Source organism: Candoia aspera, chromosome 3 (assembly GCF_035149785.1).
Source record: "Candoia aspera isolate rCanAsp1 chromosome 3, rCanAsp1.hap2, whole genome shotgun sequence".
Classification (NCBI taxonomy): domain Eukaryota; kingdom Metazoa; phylum Chordata; class Lepidosauria; order Squamata; family Boidae; genus Candoia; species Candoia aspera.
In genome coordinates this window covers 175,571,105-175,589,908 of record NC_086155.1, presented here as the reverse complement: position 1 = coordinate 175,589,908, position 18,804 = coordinate 175,571,105, and the positions used below count along the sequence as shown (strand labels likewise).

At 38.6% G+C, this 18,804-nt stretch overlaps 1 protein-coding gene across 1 annotated transcript in view; it reads left to right on the top strand.

Annotated features, from left to right (window-relative positions):
- Positions 1-18,804, top strand: part of SLCO5A1 (solute carrier organic anion transporter family member 5A1) — a 61,613-nt gene that overhangs the window by 22,572 nt on the left and 20,237 nt on the right. The window contains exons 2-3 of the mRNA XM_063299369.1: positions 13,122-13,254; positions 15,393-15,613. Coding sequence (XP_063155439.1) covers positions 13,122-13,254; positions 15,393-15,613 — 354 coding nt within the window. The remainder of the gene's footprint in view (positions 1-13,121; positions 13,255-15,392; positions 15,614-18,804) is intronic.

The following is an 18,804-nucleotide window of genomic DNA, read 5'->3' as shown; positions in this document are numbered from 1 at the left end:
TTGTTCATGTCTACATCTCTCTCAAATACTGTGCAACTCTGAATAGTTCCGTCCTTTATTTACTTCCTTGACTAGACTTTCCTGAAACACACACACACACACAGAGTAGTAGAAATGTTATGTTCTAAACGCTGAAGAAAAAGGAAAAAAAGAGTTCACAGGCCACTAGCTTGACCAAATGAGATGAAGTCCAACTTCTCTGCTGCTCACAGTGCCTTCTTGCTAGGGGCAGAGATGTATAATTGGGTATTATCAGCATACTGATGATACCTCACCCCATGGTGACAAATGATCTCACTCAGAGGTTTCAAGTAGATGTTAAATAGGAGGGGGAGAGTGCTGAACCCTGCGGGACCCCACATAGCAGGGGCTGTGAGCAGGACCTCACTCCTAATCAATGCCAACTGGTACAAGCCCCGTAGGAAGGAAGAAAACCATCTTGATTCTGTGCCACCCATTCCCCATAAAGCTGATCCAGAAGGATACTATGGTTAATGGTATTGAAAGCTGCCAAGAGGTCAAGAAGAGCCAGGATGCACTACTCCCTCAGAGATCATCCAAAAGCACGACCAATGCTGTTTCTGTCCCATGTCCAGGCCTGAATCCTGACTGAAAGAGGTCCAGATAATCCACTTCATCCAGGGTACACTGAAGCTGCTGCGTGACCACCTTCTCCACAACCTTCCCTAAAAACGGTTGGACACTGGATGGAAGTTGTCCAGTATGGTGGGATCCAGTGATGCCTTTCTGAGGAGGGGGTGAACCAACACCTCCTTAAGATGTGAAGGAACAAACTTCTCTCTCAAGGATGAATTCACTACTGCTAGAACCCATCCACATGTCACCCCCTCAGGCAGCCTTAGCTAACCAGGAGGGGCATGGATCTAATGAGCAAGTGGCGAGCTCATAGTCATAAGGATCCTATCCACTTCCTCAGGCCTAACAGATTCAAACCATTCCCAGATAACTGGGCAAGATTGCCCCAGGCATCTCCACGGGACCTGCACCAGGGCTGGCATCTAACTGAAAACAAATTTGAGCTATTTTATTCAACAGATGCTCTGAAAATTCCTCTGTATCACCTTGTAGGTGAATCTCCCTGTCCAGAAGGGCTTGGGTCACCTAGAACAAGGCCACCAGGTGGCAATCCATGGATCAGTAAGGGCGGAGAAGTATTGTCACTTTGCCACCCTTACTGCCACAACAAAGGCCTTAATAGCTGATCTCACCTGTGTTCATCCTTCTTTGACTCCAGCGCTGCTCTAGACATATCTTGTCCTGTTTCATCTTTCTCAGCTCTTCCGTAAATCACAGAGGGCAGCGGGATCCACAGGAAGGGGGAGGTCACAGGTGCAATCCAATCCAAGGTCACAGACTCTCTCTTGTTCCAAGCGGCGACTAAGGCCTAAGCCAGACTGTGCAACAGATTCTAGGAGTATGCAAAAGATTGTGATGTCAATTAATAATAATAATAATAATAATAATAATAATAATAATAGCAGTATTTGTCATATTATTAAAACTGGAACATTCCAGGGACAAACCTGTTTTTGTAAACCTTTCCCCTTCCTGTTCATATGATTCAATGATGGGACTGCAGTTGTGCTCTTTTGGTTATCTCTTGGGAATTTTAAAAGTTAAGTTTTAGTAAATTTTATTGTAAACCCCCCAGAGCCCCCCTGTTGGGGGAGATGGGTGGTGATATAAATTAAACAAACAGACAAATAAATAAATAAATTACATTTGCATAGAGTTGATTAGAAATTTGAGAAGGGGATAAGTGAAGACAAGCAATTCTTGAAGGAAATATGTTGTAAATATGATTACAGGTTTATATGCTAAATTTGTATTTTTAAATTTGCAAACATGCTAAATTTGCATTGTTGCCTATATAATCAAAGTTCTGATTCAGTTGATTTTCACAAATCCGATGTTATCTCATAGACACACTTATATGATCACTTTTTAAAATGATTATCTTTGCTTGGTTAAAGGTTCTTTTTAGATTTCAATCATATTTTTTTTCTAGCTAATGGTTTTTAAACTGTAACTTTTATTCTCTCATCTAGGCTCTCTATGATTTGAGAGCATCTTCTGAGAACTTTGACTAAATGGTCATATGTCTCATAAGGTCCTGTTTGATAGGAAGGGGCCTATTTGATCGGCCTGCCCTAGGTGACTTATGGACTCTGAGGAATTCCAGAGGGAGCTTAGGGTTATCCCAGAGGATCTGGTGGACAATTTGTCTGAGGCCTTGGTCCAGCCTGGTATGGGTGGGTGGCCAGGGCCTTGGACTGCATCATCTCTATGTGGCCTCTTCCTGAGCCCTTGTTTTACTGAGGAGCTCTGGAAGATGAAACATGTGAATGCCTGGACAAAGATGAAGAGTGAGTTTGATTGAACATGGGCAAGAGCCAGTATTTGGGGTTACCTTATGACAGTAAGGACGCGGTGGCGCTGCGGGTTAAACCGCTGAGCTGTTGATCGGAAGGTCGGCAGTTCGAAACCGCGCGGCGGGGTGAGCTCCTGTTGTTAATCCCAGCTCCTGCTCACCTAGCAGTTCGAAAACATGCAAATGTGAGTAGATCAATAGGTACCGCTTCGGCGGGAAGGTAACGGCGTTCCGAGTCGTCATGCTGGCCACATGACCCGGAAGTGTCTATGACAACGCCGGCTCCAAGGCTTAGAAACGGAGATGAGCACCGCCCCCTAGAGTCGGACTCGACTGGACTTTACGTCAAGGGAAACCTTTACCTTTACCTATGACAGTAAGGATAGTGAAATGTCAATATTTCTCTGCTCTTATTGTGTTTGCCAATAGTCATCCAGGACAGTTGTTTAAAGAGGCCTAGTCCCTTCTGGGGAGGGATGGGCCACAGGAACATCTACAGGGCTGCTGTGAAGAATATTCTAACTATCTAGCAGAAAACATCACTCAGATATAGTCGGGATTGCACTCTGACTAGGCAAGTCTATTTGAGGTGTAAGGGGCATAGAGTTGTGGGGTTATCTGGGATTAATTTAAGTGTGTGACTCATGAAGTGGGCAAAGTTCTCCTAATTATAAGCTTGTCCCCTGCTGATTAGAACTAGTCTCTGCTGGGTTGTTAAGGCTGCCTAGAAGTGGTATCAGCTTCTTTGAGAGAGGGGGTGGTGGCTCCAACCTTGAAGGAGGCGGTTGTGCACCTCTTCCTCAATAAACTGTTCTTAGACTCAATGATTTTGGACAATTGTGTCTTCTTGCTTTTTGGGGAAAGTTGTTAAAACGGTGGTTGGATAGCAGTTGTGAAAGATTCTGCAGGAAGCTGCTTATCTGGATCTATTTCAGTCAGATTTAGCCTGGCATTCAATGTGCAGATGGCATTGGTCACACTTCTTGATATGCTTTGGAGGAACCAGGATGGGGATGGTGCATCCATCCTAGTGCTTCTGGATCGGCTGCGAGGTTTGGGAGTTACAGTGTTCTCCTTTCTCAACAGCTAGTTTCAGTTGGTGTTAATGGGGATGCGGGGGGGGGGGAGAGATTATTTATTTATTATATGGCCACCCATCTCAGTGCTGTGACTCTGGCTTACATAGCTTCAACCTCCCACCTGTGACATAACTCAGGGCTAAGGGCTCTCTCCGTTCTTGTTTACATCTACCTAAAATCTGGAGGCTAATTGGAATAGTTTTTGTCATTATCATTACTGAATTCTCATCTTATATGGCAAAGAGACCAGCTTTGATGTAGTGGGTAATTATAGCATCCTAACTAGTTCCACACATGTACAAGCTAGCATCACCCATTACCAATCAATTTCTAACTCACTGTTTACTCGTTGACTCCTATTTGTCACTGCCCATTTCTTGCTCACTCCCCTGAGCTTATAGAGGCAGCAAGTGAGGGAAATGGGTGGGAGAGAAGGAGGGCCTCCTTAGCAGGGGGCTACTCATCAATAAACCCTTATATGCTGTTTGTCATTGGATGGCATGTGCAAATCTGCTCTGGCTCCTTTCAGCACATCTCCTGCTGTACAGACAAACATGACAGGAACTGCAGCAGCTGTAGCTGCTTTTAGTAAGTGCTCCTTGTTCTTATTTTATCCTTGAACTGGGGTATATAAGAACACCAGACATTTTAAAATATTCTGAAACTGCCTCCAGCTGGAAATTTAAGGAGTGAAATATGGGACATGTCCAGAAAAAAAGGATGTATATTAACTCCATTGCACATGTACACTCACACTTTTATCATATTTGCCACATTTATCATAATGAGGGCTGAAAGAGAATGACTTTCTCAAGGTCACTCAGCTGGATTCTGTGTCTAAGGCTGAATTAAAACTCAGGTTTCCCCACTCCTAGTCCAGTGCCCTAAGCACTAGACAAAATGGCGCTCATATAAATCCAGTAAATAGGTAAATCCTCTGTATAGCAATTGATGTGTATAGAATTCAGCAACTTTCCTATTTATTAAGAAGAGAAGCTTGTTAGCAGAAAGCATGCATTCTTCTCATTCGGCTCAGTTTTTACCCACCAGGAAGAGAAAAGAGTGCCATGACTGATACATGGATAGTACAGCAAAACATGAGAAACTGATCTGATTGAATTTTCTGAATAAAGCTGTTATACCTGCCTTCCAGGATCATAGAGATCATAATGTCAAGTAGAGCCAGCAAGAATGTTCTACTGTACTGTCAGAGTGTCAGAAAACATAGGTGGTTAAAGTAAATGGTCTTCTGCTTAGACCAACCATACAGTAATGGAAGCAAGTTCTAGACTTTGGTCTTTTGGTAATTCAGACACCCCTCCTTGCCTTGGTACCAAGATGTCCTGTGACCCATGTTTAGGACATTATTTCACAATGAAACCTTTGTGAGCTGCAACTCATATTATCAGATGCACAGAATGACTAGACTGATACAGGATTTATACTGGGATGAGGTGGAGAGTAGGACGAAGACAGGTTAGTTTTGCATATGCAGGTTACACATAAGGCAGATTACAAGTACTTTATCAGTTAACAATCATAATGTATTAAAAACCCATTGTGTTTGTTGAGACCTGAGATTGCTTAAAACCTTTTGATATATGGCAGATTTTCACCATATCAGAATAACAGTCTTGGAATTGGTGTTTTCTAGAAATTTAGGACATCATGGGTTTTCTCTATACATTCTATGACTAACTGGTGTTCAGCAAAATACTATAAAGCAATGACTCTATAAAGCAAAGTTAAACTTTGTGGTGCCATGACTCTCTAAAATGATACATGAGTTTGTGTGACCTCCATATGAATAAATTGAATGACTTCATTAGGGTTAGAGATAGGCAAGAAATAAATGTACCACTTTAAATACACAACTTTATGAAAGAAAACATTTTATTGGAAACAATTTTAAAACTATATTTTAATTGAAAGGATGAGCTTGCTTAGTTTTGTATAATTCCTGAAACCTGAGTTTTAATTTTAATACTGCCATTCTCACTTATTATTCCACGTTTATTTTAGATTGATATTTGGCATTTATAGCAGCAGCTATAAGAAAAAACTGACTTTGCTCCTAGTTTGTCCAGGTAGAAGCAGGAGCAAATTGTGACAGCAATCTAGCTTTCTGTATGCATACCTTGGGAAGATGCTAGCCAAAGATGATGTTGGGGCTGCAAATCCCAAAACATTTTCCTCTAATTTTGCAGAGCAAGTGTGCTCAAATACACTTCCCTCTATAGTTCAACATACCTTACTCTTCTCTTCTAAAAGAAGAGATTACCTGGAAGGTGTCAAATAGTCAAGTGATAATAACCAATTGGGGGTTTTACAGAAGGTGTCACAGAAAATGATTAATTAAGCTCAGCATTTGAAGTTGAAAAAGATAACTGAAGGAAATAAGTAGTCATTATGTCAGGGATGTTATTTCCATGGCAAAGCAGTCTGGGAAATGTAAGAATGTGAGGCAGAGAAAAAGTGCTGTCTAATGGTCTGATGCAATGTCCTGCAATGTCTGATGCAATGTCCAGCACAAGACAGTCACAAGACAATGACAGAGCAGGCTGATGCAAGGTGGCATTTGATTGGCTAGCAGCCACATAAATATGGAAGCAAAGCATAGGCATTCTCTCTCTCATTTGTGAAAAGTCTTCCTGTTACTCTGCCGGTTTGTTTGACAATTTAACTGCTGTATTTGGATATTGGATTTACTGTACACTGGACTATGTTTATTGGATTATGGACGTTGGTTTCTCTATGGAATTTGTATCCTTTATATACCAACAACTTCTAGAGTGCTATGCGTAAGTGTTATTGTTCTTTACACATTTTTCTGTAAATAAACAGGTAAATAGCGCACCACAAGGACTGATATTTTTTAACCCCAGGGACACGACTCTTAGTGGACTTTTTAAATAGAAAACACACACTGAGAAAAGAAATAGTTAAAAACATTTAGTGATGCCCCATTGCCCAAACTACAGTACCCGTTGAGCTTTAGAGATACATTTCAGTAAAGGTCCCTTTCCCACTATACATACTTGGGTTTGTCAGACTGAGTGCAATCTAACAGGATTCTGGCCATAAGCATCCATTCCTAACCACAGTGATGTCAAAATGTAAAATATGCATTGTGACATCACAACACAAGCTCCACCCTATAGTACCTGCACAGTGATGTGCAGAAGTACATAAGGGGGAGGGGAGGAACTTGTGTCACAACAAACATAATGTCACTTTTACCAACCATGGATGCCTGTGGTTCTGGCTTTGCCTAGTCAAGCACAGACCACATTCAGAACTTTATCTCCTATACTTGCATAAATCAGCTGTCAGCTTGTCCAGGAAAAATGGAGTTTATTTATTTATTTATTAAATTTATCCCCACCCATCTCCTCCCATCGGGGAACTCTAGGCGGTTAACAATAAAATCATCAATTAAAACAAGGAACATACAATATAAATACGATATATAAATATATAATTACCCTTAAAATAAGTATAAGAATAAGAATAAAAATAAAATCCAAGTGGCAGGTGGGTCTGATACAGTCCATATGTGGAAGGAGTGGTCTACGGTACCAGCCATCCCCATGTGGAGCTACTCCCCTCTGCCCCAAGCGAGGTGGCAGAACCAGGTCTTCAGGTTCCTCTGGAAGGCCAGGAGTGATGGGGCTTACCTTACCTCCAAAGGCAGCGTGTTCCACAGGGCAGGAGCTACTGCAGAGAAGGCCTGCTTCCTGGACCCCGCCAAACAAAATTCTCTTACAGTTGGGGTCTGTAGCATGCCCTCTCTGCTTGACTGGGTGGAACGGGCTGATGTAATGGGGAAGAGGTGGTCCCTCAGGTAACCTGGTCCCATGCCATGTAGGGCTTTAAAGGTAACCAACACCTTGAATTGGACCCGGAAGCAAACTGGTACCCAGTGCAGCTCGCGCAGCAATGGTGTTACATGTGCCCTTCTAGGGGCACCAAAAACAGCCCGTGTGGCTGCATTCTGGACCAGCTGAAGCTTTCAGATATTCTTCAAGGGTAGCCCCATGTACAGAGTGTTGCAATAGTCTATGTGGAAGATAACAAGGGCATGAGTGACTGTTCGAAGGGCCTCCTGATCCAGGAAAGGGCGTAACTGGTGCACAGCACGAAGCTGCACAAAGGCCCTCCTGGCCACGGCTGCCACCTGCCCTTCAAGCAGGATCCGTGAGTTCAGGAGGACCTCCAGATTATGCACCAGGTCTGTCTAGGGCAGTGCAACCGCATCCAGAACCAAGGATGACGAAGTCCCAGATATGGAAGAGCCATTAACCCACAGCTACTCCATCCTACCAGAGTTCAGCTGAAGCCCGTTGTTCCCCATCCAGACTCCTACAGCTCCCAGGCACTGAGAGAGGGCAGTCACAGCATCACCTACTTCACCCGGGATGGAGATGTATAATTGGGTATCATCAGCATATTGATGATACCTCACCCCATTCTGACGGATGATCTCAGTGGTTTCATGTAGATGTTGAAAAGGAGCAGAGAGAGAGCTGAACCCTGCGGCACCCCACAAAGGAGGAGCCGAGGGTCCGATCTCTCGCTCTCTTATCAGCACCGATTGAGACCGGCCCTGGAGGAAGGAGGTGAACCAGCGCAGAACCATGCTGCCCATCCCCAACTCCCTGAGCCGACCCAAAATGATACCATGGTCAATGGTAGTGAAAGCTGCTGAGAGGTCAAGAAGAGCAAGGATGGATGCATTGCCACCATCCCGCTCCTGCCAGAGATCATCCATAAGAGCGACCAGTGCCATTTCTGTCCCATGACTGGGCCTGAAACCTGACTGAAAGGGGTCTAGATAATCCGTTTCCTCCAGAACACTCTGGAGTTAACGAGGCATCGGCTTTTGTAACCTCCCTCAGATTTGTTCACAAAATCCTGGGATATTGCAAACCACATTTTGAGAATCCCTATTATAAAATATTAATGATGAAATTATTAAGGACATAATTGCATTTATAACTGCTGTCAAAAAGATCAGAAACCACTTCTTTATAATCTTTTTCTTTTTCTAGTTTATTTCTTATTCACTATTCTTTCTTATTTTCTTTGTTTCTTTTCTAATATTTGTATTTTTATCTTGTTAAAAATTTCTTCAATAAAATTATATTAAGAAAATTATTAAGGACATGCAACTTACTCGGTCTGAGAGGCATTTATATGTTAACCATTTAAAAACAATGTTAATTTAAAATTTATCAACAGCATAGTGCAATCTAGAATGTAACAATTACCAGAATTTCCATAATTCAGTCTAATTGTTTTCTAAAACTCTGTAAAATTCTGAACACGCCTGTAACTTGTGGTAGCAAATTTAGTTGTGTATTGCATAAAAAACTATTTCATCTTTTTTTCCAGTCATCATTTTTGAATGACTGGATGACTGTTAGTTTTATCATTCTACCCTTTTCACAATGTTGACAATTTATTTTTTTAATATATGAAGAGTAATATTCTCTTCTCTGTGATATATGGTTTACAAATAGTTTCTTTGGTTGTAGCCACTGGAAGAAAAATTATCTCTGTCCTTAATTATCCATTCTGGAGAGAGAAAATTGTAATTTTAAGCAAAAATTAACATTTCACCATAAGGTCTTGGTGAACTAATTCTGGCAACCAAACAGTTTGTTCTTTTAGTTATTGCTTTTAAAGTTGTGTCATCCTTTGGAAGCATGCTTCATTTATACTAATGTAAGCCTTGAAGTTTTAAAAATAGCCTTCCTGGCACCAGACAGGAGATATTATTAATTTATAAGATCCGAATTCAGAACATCGGAAGATTTAAGATAATATCCAAAAAGGATAATTAATCAACTATCAAACAAAAGGATAAGGGTAGACTTTTAAACTTTCAGCTATGGTCAATGCCTGGTTGTAATAATAAACCTGAGTTTCTCTTGTGGACCATCTTCTTGTCTTCTTGATGGTATGGTTACCAAAAGCTAAATGTACTATAATGAGTAGAAATACTGTTATCTCCTTGTATAGAAAATAATTCTTTTCACTCCTGATGTTCCAAGTCTGAATTACTCCCCATACAGAAATCTAACTCTTTTTTCCCCTCTATCATATAAAGAAATCTTTTTTTTTTGGCCTAAGAGCTCTTCTTTATTAGTGTCAACAAATAGATGGTTAAAAAAAGATGTTCAGTAAACTTTGTAGAGGCAGTACCAAAATTGCTGGTGACAAATGTATGTGATCTCCCAATCTTTATTTGTACACTAGGAGTTGAATATCTCTCTCTTGCTTTCATTTTATGTGGTATATTTGATATTGATATTGCCAGTAAGATATATTTAAAGAACATTTAGAGTGCATGTATCTCCAAATAATTTTCATACCTAAAGGAATGGAGACAGTGTCTGTTATTTTTATCTCTACTGTACAATATTTCTGCTTACTATGAAACTTTGTTCAATATTGCTAAATAATGTCTGCTTTGACTAAACAGCTGCTGCACATTCCAGTATTATGTGTAGAAGATGTAAAGTAGAGCTACACATTGCTTGAGTGACTTATGTCTGAATCCTGATGTAAATGTTTTTAAAATTCATTTTAGGTCCATGAATTTTTAGAAAGGTAATCAACTACCTGGAAAATTAGTTTCCTAATTAATGCTGTCAGTTTTTTAAAGTATTTTTAGTGGTATAGCCTTTCTCAGAATTTAGGCTGAAAATTATTCTTTTGGCCTTTATGCCCAATTCCGCAAAGGCATGTACTGTATAAGACAAGATTGTTACTCTATGTTATGATTTTAATTGCATTTTTTATATGGATTGAGTCAGCCTAACAGATGTATTATACATTTATATATAGATTGTAGATAAGTAATAATTGCAACATCAGTGCCTATTTAAATTTTCATTTTTACTTGAATTTGGTTCCTGTTCCAAATAATTTGTCTTATTCAATCACATTTTTCTATTAATGAATATTAAAATATGCTAATTACCATTGGATTTAATTGATTATAAATATGAATAAATAATATTCCTGTAGTCAAAATATTGACTGTGGTTAACTTGAATTGAAATCTGTAAATTTTACAAATTCTTGTCAATATAAGTGTTCTCTTGATATTAGAAGGAAATAGAAGATAAAGAATGTACTGTAAAACAGAAAGAGATGGTATTTCCAATATAGTTTTATTTAGTACTAATACTACAGAAGAAATATACAGTACTTGTTTAGTAAGGCCATGTTAGTTATGCTATGGGATAATAATTCTATCTTGTCAATAGAATTCACTAAAAAGAAATGTCTTAATAGCAAATACAGTTGTAATCAAAATTATTCAACCCCCATTGCAAATCAGGTTGATTGTCAAAATGTACAGACTTTCAGCTGTTTGCAATGAACAAATCAAACAAAAGCAATTGAAATAGCTCAACACAATGAATGCTTCAAATGGTGTCCCCAAAGTCAACTGAAAATGCAACTTATAACGACTTCGTCAGTCTCAAAATTACTCAACCCCCTGAATAGAATCCGTCACAACAGCACACATACAGTATGCAAAACAGGTGTTGTCTCAAGCACACCTGATGCAACTAATCAAGGGCTTCATTAGTTGCACCAGGTGTGCTTGAGCTGGAACACATGAAATACCTGAACTGGCTAGGGGGTTGTTGAGTATCACATTTGACTGCATGTTAGAAATACAGTATGGCTAAGTCAAAAGAATGGTCCAAAAAGGTAAGAGAAGAGATCATCACCCGTCACAAACAAGGAACAGGATACAAAAAGAAAAGGCACTGAATGTTCCTAGAGATACCGTTGGAAGTATAGTTTGCAAGTTCAGAGTTAAAGGAACAGTGGTTACACTACCTGGACGGGGCAGAAAAAGGAAGCTGTCAATGGCTGCAACCAGATTTCTGAGAAGGCAGGTGGAGAGAAACCCTTGAGTGACTGCAAAAGACCTGCAGCAAGACTTGGTGGCAACAGGCACTGAGGTTTCAGTGAACACAGTAAGGTGTGTACTAAACACAGAAGGTTCCCATGCCAGAACTCCAAGATGTACATCACTACTGACCCAAAAGCACAAGAAAAGTCGGCTCCAATACGCTCAAAATCATATAAATAAGCCACAGAAGTTTTGGGATTCTGTTCTGTGGAGCGATGAAACAAAACTGGAACTTTTCGGCTCAAAGGATCAGCAGTATGTCTGGAGAAAGAAGAATGAAGCATACGCTGAAAAGAACACTCTGCCTACAGTTAAGCATGGTGGTGGCTCGGTGATGGTCTTGGGCTGCTTTGCATCCTCTGGCACTAGAAACCTGCAGCGTGTGGATGGCAAGATGGATTCATTGAAGTATCAGGAAATCCTAGGAGAAAACACCATGCTGTCTGTAAGGAAGCTGAAGCTTGGGCATCATTGGACCTTCCAACAGTACTGAAGATGTTGCCATGAAGGGGTTGAATAATTTTGAGCCTGGAGAAGTCATGATAAGTTGCATTTTCAGTTGACCTTGGGGACACCACTTGAAGCATTTGTTGTGTTGAGCTTTTTCAATTGCTTTTGTTTGATTTGTTCATTGCAAACAGCTGAAAGTCTGTACATTTTGACAATCAACCTGATTTGCAATGGGGTTAAATAATTTTGATTATGACTGTATATAAACTATTCAATATTCAATAAAATATATAATCAAAATTCAGAGAAAATGGAGAAAATCATCTTTATTTAAAGAAGATCACAGTTATTGAAAAATTGGAAAAGGTTAATTGCTTTTCCAGGCCCTAAAATGTTCTTCAAGGCAAAATATCACTAACACATACAGAAATGAAATCTATCAGTTTGAGTTTGGAAGTTGAACACTTATTTTATTTTCCATGGCCATAATGCCCAAGAAATTTATTTGGCATATTTGCTAGTGAATGAAGGTTCTGCAAACAGTATTTAAAAGCTGAGCTATTTTTTAAATTCAGTTGACATTTTCCAATCTGATTGCACTCTTGAATGCTACATTCTCCTGTCAATGTACAAAGCAGAGAACTTGAATATATACAACCAATATTCTGTCATTTTTGGTAGGGCTGTATGCTGCTTTGGATTTTAAGGCAAAAAGGTATTCAGAGCATGTGGGGGCAGTCATATAGCATGTGTCTGCAACTCTTTAAAGCAGCTGTGTCTTTTGCTAGGTTAGGCAGTTGCCCTCCACAACTGCAGCAGGATCCCAGGATGGGAAGTGTTGATTTAAGCAGCCTCCTTATCCTCCAGAGCATCTTCTTCTCTTTGAATCCTAAGTATTCCACTGCACAATTTTGAGTATTAAGCTGTTATGCTTAGTTACTGTTTTTTCATTTAGTTGAGCTGCTGTTGTATTTAAAAGAGGGAAAGCTTTATGATAAACTCTGCTGTTTATTAATATGCCTCATGCTGCAACATGATTTTCCAAAAGTTTTTCCCTCTGATGCCCAGAGAATGTGGGGAAAAGATGGAAATTGTAGAAAAAGCAGCAAATAGTTGCTGTTTGGATATACAAAGGAAAGCACTTAGCATCTATTCTTTTACTCTCGAAAATGGTTACATTACTGCAGCATACTGCTGTAATCCTATGGTCTGTAATATGGTATAATTTGATGTGTTTTGGATTTTCTTTCCTCTTTTACAGCCATCATGTATGTAATGGGAGCTCTTGGTCCTGCAGCAGGATATTTATTAGGAGGAGTCCTTATTGGGTTTTATGTACATCCTACAATTACTATTCATATTGACCAGAGTGACCCACGGTTCATTGGTAACTGGTAAGCTGCAACCAAGTGTGTGTTTTATGTGCAAGAATAACAGTAACATTTAACATTTGACCATGTCATCAGCAGTGCTGAGTTCTGAATAGCTGCAGCCTAAGACAGATATATGAATTGTCTACTAATTTCACAACCATTTACTTATCATTCTATTTGTTGCTTTTCCATTTGTATATTTTGGGAATATTTAAATTAAGAAAAGTTTCCCTCTTAAAAAAAAAATACCAATGGAGCTTATACATTGCTTCCCCACCTGACATTGTTTTTTTCATGTACATGTGTTTGTGTGTACTTGTGTGTGCAAGTTTCCTGCACAGCTTGTCTACAGTATAGGACAGTTGCTTTGTTTATATATCTTATACAGATTTTTGAGAATATATTATTAATTTATTGCTTGATCTTGCAATACTATTGGCACAATATTGACAACTCAATTTATAAAGCGATTATAAAGAAACATGGAGAATAGTGTATCAACAGCTATTAGCCATGATAATGCATTTATCAGATTTAGAGGTGCACCTTTAAATATCAGATGCTGAGTACAAACAACAGAGTCAAAGTAAATACTGAAAATGTAGCCAGAAACTAATTTATTCCCTCTTCTTCTTTATGCTACAACTTAAAGTTCTGAATGAAAAGTTCTAGGAAGTGCATATTGTATATACAGTATAGTCATCTTTTTTTTTTCTTGATGCACTCAGGACTGAAGTAAGCAGCAAAGTTTTGCCTGTAGTTTGATCCAGAAATAATTATTGCTGTTCCTTGTAGCTTTTTGTAGTTGTTGTTTCACTTGCTACATATCAAAAATCTACTTAGTGTTAAAAAATGCATAAGTTCATGTACAACCAGACCATTCTTTGAATTGGTCACATTGAAAAATGTTGCTTGATTTAGGAGAAAAGCAATTTAACAACAGCTGCAGCTACAACAAAGCAGTAGCAATAATTATACAAGAATTACAGGGAAGTGAGATACCAATTTAATCATGACAATAATAGTTGAGAACTTAATTTGAAGAAGTATGGCCTCGAATTTTCCAAACATTCATGCCAAATATCTGCCAGATAGAAATAACAGGGTTCTTTTCTTCTATAATTAGGCATTCAGGAGGCACTGAGTAACTATGAAGCCTATAGCTTCCTTTTTGTAGCAAGTGTTCATTAATGGTGTTCTGTTCTGTATATGGTATAGTAGGATCATGGATGGTGAATTTGGCAGCAGTTGATGATCTGGAAATATAGGAAATCTCCATTCCATCTACCTATGTATGTTCATGTCAGAGTATAGGGTATGAGGATTATACTGACCTTTTCATTCAAAATAATTAGCTGGTGTGGTGTCTGATATCAACTGCATTAATTAAAGGAAAAGCCTCAGTGAGTTGGAAGTATCTTGTGACCCATATGTTAGATATGACAGCCAAAGCTAATTATTAATTAGAAACCATAGAATGATGGAGAAAGCACCATCAGTGGCTGTAGAAGTCTCCAATGGCCATGTGACCAGAATTTATAAAATTTAGTTTGGAATAGTTTGAATTGATGCCCTCTAGGTGCTTTAGATTACAAATGTTATTATATTGGTTGGCTATGATGGTTGGATTTAATGTGAGCTGTAGTGTACCATATCTAATGGCACTTGCTTGAGGACAACTGGAATAGATTAATGTTACAGCCAAGCTATGTTGTGGTAAACATGTAGTTTGCAATTGTGTATTTGTGTGGGAAGGAGAGCACATAATCAAGACTCTGATGTGTTTGCCAGTGTTAAGGAAACTGTTTCAATGACTCTTTGCATCACTTTTACATTTGGTTTGTTTTCATTTGGGAGTGCTATTTTCCTGCTCAGTTAAGCTATCCATTTTTCATCTCTGGTTTAATAGAATTTGTTCTGTATCATTTTTGTCTGTTTTGGCTGCAGCTTTTATGTTTTCCTCTCAGTCACTTACATGGTAATTATTTTATGAGACAAACAGTAGCACCAAAGTTAAATTTCTGCCTCCTGCAATAGAGAAGTTTGTGTGTGCTTGTATGTTTACAGGCAATGATATCTATTATTGTTTCTTCCATTTCTGTTTGATGTAATGAATACAACCCTATCGGTAAATGTTACTTCTTATCTTCTGATTTTAGGTGGAGTGGATTCCTCCTTTGTGCTAGTGTGATGCTTCTTGTTATACTTCCAATGTTTGCTTTTCCCAAAAAGCTCCCGCCTCGACACAAGAAGAAGAAAAAAAAGATACACTCTGATGGTGGTTCAGGTGGTGATGATATTGTGAAAGCGAAAGTAGATAGCAAAAGTCAGCTAGAGCCAGAAATTCCTGCATCAATGGGTTTTGGAAAGAATGTTAAAGGTAAAGTATTTCCTGTTAGTTAAAAATATCAGATTAGGATGTAGCTTAAATTCATAGGATTCCTATTTGTTGTTGAAAACTGATACAGCAATATATTTATTTATTAAGGAGCAGTACTGGAGTAGAGGACTTCGTCTTCAGATGGTTCTACATTAGTTGCTGGGTAAATTGCTTCACTCAATAAACCAATATTGAGCCCCCTTAAAACCTTATATGAGCAGTCTGTGATCCATAAACAGCCATTAACTGTTCTCTGTGTAGCTTGCTAAAGCCATGTAAATCCTATCTATTATTTTCCTGCTGTTATCAGCAGTATAAAAGTAGAATTTGGCTAAGGAAGCTGGGCAAAAGGGAGTGGTTAAATGCTTTCTCCTCAATCAAAAATAGGAAACTTTTTCCAGGTCAAGAGCTGTACTGCCTTTGTGGGTACTATCAAAATGCGATTGGTTTTTTTGTTTTGCTTTGAATTTTGACCCCACTCCCCCAAACTATATTTATAGAATCATGTGTGTTCATGATATAGAGGCACAGTCATAAAACATATGCTCCCTTTTTTCAGCTGATTCATGGCACAAGAATGGTGAAAGACTAGTTTCATCTTCATTGTGGCATGCAAGATGGATTGTGCTAATTTTTCCTGGCCAGTTTGTTTAAATAGGGATAAAAATTTGGCTCTTTCCACTGCTGAACTGTTTGAGCGGTTTGGCTGAGGTTCCGTGGTGGGCAGATTTTCATCTCTATCATACAATGGACATCACATGCATTTAACCCTGAGCTTCCAGTGTTCTGTGATAAGTATGTAAATTGTGCTTAATGGAGAAGAATAGTGATGAGGTCATAACCCACAAACTTGAAGGACTAGAGTTTCACCGTTTGTGATTCTAGGTATTGGTCATATTCATACATTAGTCCCAGTTTCATACCTTGTGAATCTGTGAGGAAGTGCTATGATCACATTCCCCTTCCTGATATTTCCCCTTCCTTTTTCTTGTTTCCATGCATGTATTACTTGTATTAAAACAACATTCCAGTTTGGCCAAGGTGTGTGTGTTGAAGGTGATGAATGAAGGGAAGGAACATGGAATTATAGTGCTCAAGCACTGTTCAAAAATTATGATTTAAGAAAACTATGAAAAATATGTGCAAATGTGTTTATTTTTTTATGTCTCTTATAGCTAATCTTTGCAAACTAACTTGTCTCATTGCCATTCTTAATTTTCCCACATGAAAATGGTTTCCATTTCCACATAAAAGTAAGAAATTGAGGTTGTTTAAATAACAATAGGAAGCACTAAGTTAAATTAGATATGAGGAAGCTGAAAGTACGTTGCTTGTCCAGATAGTGCTGTGAAATTGCAAGGTTCTATCTGGAAATTGCTAAGCAAGCCTAGCTGACTGAATTAATTAGCCTGTTCAGCATGAGCAATGGGCTGCTTGGTAGTTTATATGCTAGGGCTGTGCAGAACTTTGGAATTAAGGGAAAAAAAGATGCTTTGGAGTGGGTGCTCACATAGCAGCTGTTTGCAGCTCCTTAAAGTTGCAGCACAATTCTGGGAAAAAACGTATCTGGAGCTCTTGGCAGGTGCAATATACACTGCTGTGTGATATGATTCTTTTAATTTTTCCTTTTAATGAATTCTGTTTTTAGTCATCAGAAATGTTTTGGCTTTTTTAAAAATATGGATTATGCTATCCCTATATCAAAATAGTAGCAGGAATTAATTTGGCAGCATTCAGTTTCATTGTCCTTACAATATTTGTTGTTTTTGCACTTATTATCATATATGCCATTATTTATTTATTTAAAATGAGTTTCCTGGCTTATTAATTCTGTAAGAAACCATGGTTTGTAGTTTAGAACAACAAACTATTAAACTAACTTCAAACCATGGGTGAACTTCAAACCATGGGTCCTGACTTGTACCAAAGCTGATCACTATAGTTCCCTAAATTAAATTTATAGGTATGAATTTGATTATTCTTAGTTTAAATATAAGTCTTGGAGCTAGAGAATGGACTGAGGAGGTATCACGCATGTAAAAATTTGTTTACAGCTCAGCTTGTAAAGATATATTTTGGCCTGCTTCAGCAATCGTATTATATTCTTGATCTCTGGAACAACTATCAAATAGTGTTGACGATATTTCCTTTTTAATTTTTTGCTGTAGTTACAAAATTTCTATCTCATTTAGTGACCTAGTTTTGGTAATGTCATAAAACTGTATCATCATTTTTGAAGTTCAATTGGTGCAATTTTATCTCCTAAATATTACCCTTTTCTTTGTTTTGACATTGCAGTATCATAACTGCAAAGTTTGAGGTTCAGCAAACTTAACTGCCTGTAAAAAATGCAGTCTTGGTTGAGTTTTTGCATTTTTCTTTTTCATATCTAAATTTTAGGGTACTGTTTTTAGAGATCTAAACATATCATCTGAAATAAAGATAGTAAGGATTGCAGTCTTTCTGGGCACAACAATCTCTTCAGTGCAGTTTTTATTGATGAAAGAAAGAGATAATAGTTTATTGTGCTCATATACCAGTACAATTTATCTGATGATTTTTGCACTGTCTGTAATAGATCTTCATTATGTTAAATGAAAACTTCCTCTGCCACCACTCTAGGCTTGTAGGAAGTATTTTCTTTATCCTCTGCTGAAACAATTCATCTACTGACTTTGGAGGTAGACAAAACTATCTACACATTGATATACAAAGGAATAGCTTTAACAGCTCACCCCTGTCCTACAGTGAGGTCATATATCCACCTTTCACTGTCTCTAAATATTTTGTATACTGGCACTCTCACATAGGAGGGCACTATACTGGCATGCTTAGAAACTTTGCTTTCAGTTGAATTGACTGGGGGATTGAATAATATCCCCTATCTGGAGTACACTCACACACACACATGCACACACACACACACATTGAAATTGAGATGGTCACACATATACTTTTGAAATGCTCTATCATCCTTGGAGGATGGGCTTAATATCTCACATAATCAGGAATTACCAGGACTGGTCCCAATGTGCAATTGTGTATTTCCTATTAAATGACCAAGATTGTGAAGTTTCTAGGAAAGTAGCTAAATTCTGTGCCATAGTAATGGTAGTCAGGAACCACTGGATCTGAATGAGATACGGGTACACTTAGCCCTGCTGTGAATAGGCTTTTTATCCTGGATGCTT